Genomic DNA, 8,925 nt, shown 5'->3' with positions numbered 1-8,925 from the left:
GATGCCCCATCCCTGGAAACTTTCAAGGTCAGGTTGGACGGGGCTCTGAGCAACCTGATCTAGTTGGGGATGTCCCTGCTCATTGCAGGGGGGTTGGACTAGATGGCCTTTAAAGGTGCCTTCCAACCCAAACTATCCTATAGTTCGTATGCTTTAATACACAATAACAAGATAACAAGATAAGTCATTGTTATCCAGAAGGTATCCTAATATATATATTATTTGTCCCTCTTACCTTCTGGCTTTAAGTAGACAAAACCATACTGGGGGGAAGAATTAATATGAAGAAAGTTACTGGAAAGGAAAGAAACCAGCACAGAAGAAATAACAAGTCAGGAAAAAATATTCAGATGCTACTACGCTAACAGAGGTAACTGCAAGCATTCAGAAAGAAACAAAGAACAAAAGAATGAACTGAAATGAAAAGAACAGGAATCCAAGAAGTGTTTGTATAAAAGTATATACATCATTGTGTAAGCATAAGGTCATTCTGCCTGGGAACAAACGCTGGTCTGCAACATAACTCTGCAGACAGCAGACTTGTCTTCAGTATAATTACTCAAGTTGTGCACATGCATATGCATACATGCACACACATGCACACTTAAGTGCTACATTTGCATTAAGGACCTGGTCCACTATCTAAAGCTGCTCATCATTGACAGGAATAACTCCTGCACATGTGTTCTGGTCTCTCATGCACATATACAAAATATTTTAGAATACTGAATTCTAAAAAGCCCTCCTAACTTTTTTCATTTGCCTATATAAGAATTTATCTTCCACCAGCCAACCCCAAGACACTACTTTAAATTAGCAGCTGACCACAGTTTCAGTTAGAAAAGAGAACATACAGCTGGAGCTTTAAGATGAAGCCACATCTTGGCCTCTGCACAAACATACATGCTCTCACAAAATTTAGTGAGGGTGGTGGGTTTGTCCTGGTTCCTCCGATGACGAAACCAGCGCTGGATCTTTCGAACATCCCAGTCTAGCTGTTTTGACAAGCCTTCTAACCTTTTTCCATCTGGAGACTGAAGGAAAATGAAACAAGCGTCATTTCTCCTACTTCTCAACCTACTTTCAGTCTGAGATCCCCTCTGTACTGTGATAGAAATGATGCACGGATAACAAAAAACACACACTAGGAAAGCACTACGTATAGACTAGAAGCAGGAACCCGTTGCCACAAATGTTCATTCAAGTTTAACCTTCATAAGCCACTAATTACTTAATTATTCAGAATGCTTTTGGTTTAACGTTTCCTCATCTATTTCATCATTTGACAGCACATTATGACAAAGAATGCATTTGTTCTGTTTCTTAATCTGGGGGGAGGCACTTTTAAAATGTCCTGTCCTACCTGTTAAAACTTGCACATCAATTCAAACAGTCCAGGACTCAGGAAGATCAAAGCTGAACACAGTTAAGGGTTGCTACTCACTGCAAGTTTAGGGAAACTTTAAAGTAAGAGTTGGTTTAACACACTAGATATTTGTATATTCCAAAAGGGCATCGTAGAGATAGCGTTATTTCCGTTATCAAAGTTTATAAATAAAATTAAATTTGAAAACTGTAATTATTGTATGATAAAGAATATATCACTGTTCTCTGACTGGAAACTCTACTGGCAATTTATTTGTTTGAATAATGACATAAATGGATTTATAAGAGAAAGTGAACAAAACCTGATAACTACCTCTAAAATGGCCCAGTGGTGAGATAAGCCACGTTAGTTTCAGACCAGTGTCCTTTTAACAAGCTCTGCCAGGGAGCTCTTACAACTGAAAGATGATAAACACATTTTACTACTTCAGCTACATACAAACCCAAAAAACTATGCAGAATGCTGATTTAATAAAGAGTCACCAGACTGTTCAACTGAAAAGCAAAATCATTTGTCATTTGATTTTCAGTACTGAGACCATGACTTTCCTGTAATTCCATCACAACCAGATCTCTCTGCACTTTATTAGGCTTTAATGGTTCGGGCTACCTGACACTTCTGCATTGGAAGTGAACCTGCCTCAAAGGAGAATTTACAGAGCTCCGATTTCAGAACAGCAATGAAATCTTTCCCCTGCATCAGTGCCACCCTACATTCTGATTCTCCAAATCCAACGGCAGACACAAGCATACTGGTACAGCTAAATGCAGCTCTGTTTTCATAAGCTAGATAAATTTTGCACAGAATGCATCCTCATGGGTTTCCTAAACATTAATTTCAAGGACATCCCCTACATAAAAGTCCTCCCCACAAACGGCATCAAATCATAGGGACTTTTCAGTTCACACGTCATTCCAAATACCTCAGAACTTTAACGTTCCCATGAGGCGAGTTTTAGTAAGGTTTTTATAGAATTTCCCTTCCATTCACCGAGCACTTTATCTGCTCCGCTCATAATGAAGTTCAGCTTCACCAAATCAGAATATAAAACCTTCCATTTCATTATCTTTAATGAAAATCTATCATGCTGTCTGCGTGGATTTCACTGTCAACATTCAATAGAGCACAGACTGTGGAATTCTGTAATTCTGAAGTGAAGGAGCACTGTCAGCTTAAGTGAAAGAAAGGCCATGAAACAATCAAAAGAAACACCTACTGTCAACATTAGATGTCCTACCCTTTATCAGGGCACACTTCCATTAACTGAACGCTTTCCTTAACTAACTGACTTCCACTGTGACAGCTGTTGTCCAATTCCACAGTAAATGGCAAAAATAAGAGGAAGGCATTCAACACAACTGGCCGGTAAAACCAGCAAAGGAACAGATCTCAAGGAAAAGAGTAGTACTTTTCCAATAGAAAGTGAAAGATACTGGGAAAGTTCTTGTTAAACCAAGAATTACCACCTCTTACAGGAGTTACAATTTGGACAAGGGCAGGGAACTAGAAGAAGAAGCCTCGTACCTTTCTAAAAAGAGAGTATTTTTTTATTAAAAAAAAAGATTCTTCTGTGCACAAAAGAATAGGTCAGGCATAAAGAGAATTTACTTTGCTACAAGAAGGACGTGCCAGAGGCAAAGCAAAATAAGAAAGAGCACACTCATTGTGCATGCACAGTGTGAAAAGCATTTCTCTCAAATTCCATTTCAAGCAGAATTTGAAGCATGACTCACCTTAGTGATGGATGTAAACACTTTCTCTAAAATTGCATTGGGCTGGGCTCTGTGAGGTCCACTGTCTTGAATGCCAAGGTTTATGGCACATGGCTTGGCAATAAACCTGAAAGAGTGCCGAAGAAAGAGCTAGATTAAAACAAGATATCTATTTCCCTCCTCTGCCTAAATCACAAGGACCCTGACTTGTCACCAGCTGCAAAACCCATCCAAAAAGCTTTTGAAGATCGCCACTCGCTTTGCTTAAAGAAACTTCACAGGTGAAGTAATCTTTTATTAGTCCAAATGGTAATTGCAGACAGCAGCACATACAGTACACACATGTAAAATGAAAAATCAAATCTTAATGTCCTTGGCTTGTAAGGATCAGAATGTGTTTCCCCAGGGTGATTCTCATTACTCGGAAATAAAATAACAGATCACTGATAGGAGTCCTCCGCAAACATAAATGCTAGAGCCCTTGTAGCCCTATAAACAAAATACCTTATTTCCAGAATGCCCCTTGGTGTCACATAGCTCAGAAAAAAGGGAAGTTCAAGTGACACAGTTCCTAAAAGACACACAGTTTTTTATTTTTCCCCAAAACAAACAAACAAACAAAACCAAAGTGGCTTGTTTCCTTTGAGAGAGTGAGGAAGACGAAAGAAGTCACTCAGTGTGAAAGACCCAAGATCTCAGTATCCCACTCAGTCCTGTATGCACCACGTATTCCAAAAGCTGATCTAACACTTTGTGAATTTTATAGCACAGACACTCTGAAAACAAGCCTGGTTTTGCAACTAAAATGCATAAATACATGTTCAAAAAATTAGGTTTTGCTGTACCTTTGTGTCAAAACGGGCACAGGATTCTAAGGAAAATGCATGTGTTACCTGAACACGTGAATTGTTTTCTCTCCTGTTGGTGGGCAAGAGAGGGGGGTTTCAAGGAGCAATCTTTATTATCTTTTTAATCAATTATTTTGAGAGACGGAGCGAGCACGAGCAAAGAACCTGTTTCTCAAAACTGATTTTGAAAAGGACCCAACGTTTGCATCATTAAATCTATTTTGCTTCAAAACAGAGAGTGTTTCAGAGACAACTGAATTAAGACAACCAATCGCACATATGTATTCCATTTAGCAGACTCAGAGTGCCATCAAGCAGAAAATGCTGCTTTTTCCAACCACTACATTTGTTACCATTTCTCCTTGTGTTTAAAAGGAGAGATTAAAATTCAGGAGAATCACGACTATAAGTGTTCCAACAGCAATCACTCTTGGGAGTACGTTGTTAGTAACAAAGAGCTATGACTGCATTTAAGAACAGACACAGGTTGTGGGGTTTCCCCCTTGAGAAATTACAGATTAGCTCATGACTAATCGTAAAGGAACTCCCCTGCTCTTAGAAAATACTAAACAAGTAACAGACACTGTGGCCCCAGGTTTCACTGTCCTGCCCCATTTCTTCATACGTCCTGTTCATTTCAACAGTCACAGCTTTAAAAAAAAATTAAAAAAAAGGAAAGGGTGATTTCCTTTTAGCTTTGCTCAAAAGGCTCACTGCTTCCTCTATAATCTAGACCACCAGCCAGAAATCATGTTCTGATGTTATGAAACATTTGGCTAGACCCCCATAAAAGTGTACATCTTTATACTCTTCTTTCCTACAGGATATACCACAACAACAGCAAAGAAGTACACATGTGCAATTACAGGATGCCAAATATTTTTATTTCATTTTCTGGGGGACAGTGCTAACAGCTCTATAAAAAAATCCTGGCCTGAAGATACTCAGTTTGGGTCAGTTTCCTCACGTAAGAGGAAACCTGAAAGATCTCGAAGTCTGCACATTCAATTAATTTATTATTCAGGAAAGTCTTCTTTTGTTTTAAGAACAAGTAAAGAAGAGAAGGAATGGTTAACAAAGCTCATAGTGATCCATACAAAGTTTTGGCATTATTCTAGAACTCAAAACCTGAAGCATCAAGGAAAGAAGAAACAGCATCTCCTCAGAAAAAAAGATGCAGAAATAATTCACTTTGGGACCTAAAGATTGCAAAAAAACCCCAAAACCTCAAAACTTTGCATGAAACTATTCCTGAGTAGTAGGCTTCCTTAACTAGCAGGCATAGGGAAAAAATACAGATGTTCATTTAAAAAAGAGGGGGGGGGGGGGGGGGAATCAAGAGTAAGCCACAGGCTACAGATACAGTGCAGGACTCAAGTTACTCAGTCAAGCATGCAGGTGACCAAAGAGCAAACCAAAAAAACCCACAAACATTTCTAGGTGCACAGAAGCAGACAGACATCAACACAAGCAAACAGACAAGTCACAGCAATGGAGGCAACGGAGGTAGTCCCAGTCACAGAAACAGGAAGGAAAAAGGATGGCAGCAACGGATTTCATCACTTTTAAGGAAGTCTAACCCAACACCATAACGTAGCTTCTCTAACTCCGCAAGTAGTTCATGCAATGAACTGCAAATGACAACTGTCCTTCTGCAGGGCTTCCTGACTAGCCGTACAAGGTGTTTTTACCTGGGCCGGGGACAACTGGCTCACACTCATGAATCCACTGAACAGCCACGGTCCAATTGCTTTAACCAATTAGTACCTTGCAGGTGGAATATGAAGTGAATGATCAATCCTGTTGTCAGTCAAAAAAATATCAAGATGACACACTATTTCCTTTAGGTGTCCGTTAAGGAAAACTCACACTTAAAACCTCTGTGGTGTTTTATTTTGTATTTTTGGTCCCAGAATAGGCTTTCAGATGTGCAAGTTTTGCACTGTATCCCACAGAGAAAAAGTTCTGCATAGCAATAGCAGTTAAGTACCAAAAAAAAAAAAAAAAAAAAAGGCTGCCCAGACAGTAGGATTTCTATTCTTGGGGATATTCAAAACTGAACAGCACAAGACCATGAGCAACCTGACTTGACTAAAACGTTGGCCTTGCTTTGAGGAGAGGATTGGACAAGGTGACCTCCAGAGGTCCCTTTTAATCTAAATTATTTTATGATTCCACAGAAATCTTAACTGCAGCAACTATTCCCAAGGTCAACTTACTGCCACACCTTCCCAGCAAGGAATTATCATCATTTAATTACTTATATTACACCTTTCTGAACAGGTATCTGCTCATCGGCTTAAGTCATACCTACCAAGCTACCTTTTTCACACTAGTTATTACAATAGACTGATTTTGAAACCAACACCAATTTTCAAGTACACAGACTCATACGTTACAACAAATATTTCTCAGGCATGTTGTACTTCACAAACCCAAAGGCAGAATCCTTCTTTATGGAACATTCAAGTTTGTCTGATGATTCTCTATTACAGCTCTGAAAAGGAAGAACAATCTAGAAAATAGTAAGATTTATAAAGTACGCACTCAAAGTAAGAGTTCATCTTTCCATAATCTCTCAGTTTCACTGTGTTATGATTAAACCACTTCATTCCACAACTGTCCCTAGTTTTCCAGACAGACCTGATGAAGTAGCATCTAAAATCACTTTTTTCTCCCCCCCAGCTTGAGCACAAGCTGTAGATCCTTCCTCAGACCTGTAGAGTAACAAGCATACCTGTTACCGAAGGGCATTCCAGTGTAACTATAAACACATCATATGAATAAAAGGCTCCAGGTTTTCGCAAATACCTGGGAATTTTTTTTGTGCCTGCAGTGGGACAAGATGTGTAAGGAGAAGTAACAGCAAGTATAACTAAGGGAAAAAAAAAAAAACACACCCAAACTTGCGGGCAGAAGTTCTTCTTTGTCTTGCCTGCACAAAAATCCCACCACCGAGTCAGGACTGTACCTTCCTCTATGAGTCTTGCCTCATCTCTATAGTCATATACTTCCCACAGACAGTCAGCCTAATTAATATTTTACCAACACCGTGATGCAAAGGTTTATAGGAGCATTCATTAATAGAAATATGTGTCAGCGTTACACGCGTCAGTGTCACAAAAGCACTTCCTTACACTGAAGAGATTCAGCAAAAGGAGAAAAGAAAGACATTAAAAGAAACTTAAACAAAAGAGCTGCACAAGTATATAATTCAAGTTCTGAGTCATCAAGTCTGATTGCCAATTGTGTGGCAAGGAAGACATTGGACACAATCATCCCCAAAGCCTGAATCAGGGTATATGCACAATAGGATTTTATTAAGACAAATCTGAACTTTTATGACATGTTCAAAGTGGCAGGAGGAAAGAGAAAAGCATTTCTTAAAAAATACGGTCTTTTAAAATAAACATACTAGAAACTGCCCTGGATGTTGCTCTCTCAATCTGCTTTCACTGCAGGATACCACCATTAAGACACACTATAGCAAAGACACAGCTGAAAAAAAAGAACAACCCTCTCAGGAACCAGGCCACAGTCTCTAGGTTTTACTGTGTAGGTGGAGGACTTAATTTGTCATTTGACTCCTCCCTAAATTAACACTGCAAAAGAAATTTCACAAACCAGGTAGATATTATCAGGATAAAGTAATTGCTACCAGGAGGACTGTGTTACTAGGTGTGGTAGGATGCACTGTATCTCTCCTAACATCTCATACTGCAGAGAAAAGAGAATCTTTTGCACTTCTTCCCCAGACTGAGACACCTGGACTAAAGAGGGCCTGGAAAGCGAGAAGACCTTCCTACAATATCCCTTTCAGGGGTATCGTTCTGTCTCACAACTTCCTTTCCTTGTCTGCTGGCAAGTGTGAACATTTGGCCCAGACTAGCAGTAGCATGCCAAGCTGAGATGAGATTTTGGCACTGCCATGTGTGTTGCTGGGTCCTCTGCACTTCCCCCCCCCGCCAGTAGTTTTCTCAAGCTTTTTTTTTTTTGGAGGGCAGAAAGATAAGATGGAGAAAAAAAGAGCCTCCCAAATTTCTCTTCTACTCTGCTGACCTGCTTCATTTTTCTCCACTGTTCGCCTATCTTTTTACTTCACCCCAGTCCCCTCTTGTTTAATTTCTGAAAGCTCAAGAAAATTCACACTTCTTGCAGAAAACCCACAAAACAAAACCAACTCGATTCCCACACACTTTAGTCCTACAGCCCTTTTCATGCCTAGTAATACTTCTGCCCTTTCAGTGTAGAAATTTAAGATTAAATCAATCTTTAATGAACTACTTGAACAGGAATACAAGGTGTCTTGGTCTACTTCACCTAACGGTTTTCCTAAATAAGCCACTTTACTAATTAGTATCTATGTCACCCACACAGTCCGCCCCACGTGTAGCTGTAAGAGATGTTCATCGCGGAAAGGATAAACCTCTGCCCCAGGGAAGAGTTAATATCACACGTTTATGGATACTCAAGTAAATGAGAAATGCTGTATTACACCTGTTTATGGGCAGATACGATGAGCTGCACGCACTTACACCATGCCCAAGATGCAGAGGATCCACAAATTGTTTAATAATATGCTAGGCCATGTGAACAAGTCCTATTTCCTCATCCAGGAACTCACAAGGAAAGTACAATAAAAGCAGAGTCCAGCAACACAAGCAAACTAACTGCAGAGCAGCAGCAGCCAGTTGTCTCTCACTCGCCCAGCCGAGGTTCTCCTGGACAGGAGGAGAAATAAAAGTGAATTCCCCAGACTTTTTTCTTGCACCACCTCAGCATAAGGTACCGCTAGCACTGGAGGAGCCACTCGGGATCCAAAGCCAAGGGAGAGAAGAGCCCCACGGGCTTGTGTGTGTCGTGACAGACACGGAGGAGGTTCCCGGGACAGGTTTTCCAGGGTTACACAATATTCTCTTTCCACACAAAAAGAGCCTCGGAAGACGCGGCGGGCGGGAAGCCCGCCACGGCCCCCCCG

At 40.3% G+C, this 8,925-nt stretch overlaps 1 protein-coding gene across 1 annotated transcript in view; it reads right to left on the bottom strand.

Moving 5' to 3' along the window:
- CERS5 (ceramide synthase 5) overlaps positions 1-5,668 on the bottom strand; it is a 16,169-nt gene extending 10,501 nt beyond the window's left edge. Inside the window, exons 1-3 of the mRNA XM_019470787.1 lie at positions 5,639-5,668; positions 3,121-3,249; positions 904-1,034 (exon numbers count right to left, since the gene is read on the bottom strand). Coding sequence (XP_019326332.1) covers positions 904-1,034; positions 3,121-3,249; positions 5,639-5,668 — 290 coding nt within the window. The remainder of the gene's footprint in view (positions 1-903; positions 1,035-3,120; positions 3,250-5,638) is intronic.
- Positions 5,669-8,925: the final 3,257 nt, after the last annotated feature.

Source organism: Aptenodytes forsteri, unplaced genomic scaffold, assembly GCF_000699145.1.
Source record: "Aptenodytes forsteri isolate BGI_AS27 unplaced genomic scaffold, ASM69914v1 Scaffold64, whole genome shotgun sequence".
In the NCBI taxonomy this organism is placed as follows: Eukaryota; Metazoa; Chordata; class Aves; order Sphenisciformes; family Spheniscidae; genus Aptenodytes; species Aptenodytes forsteri.
Note: the sequence above shows the minus strand (reverse complement) of the source record. Positions and strands in the feature narration are given on the sequence as shown.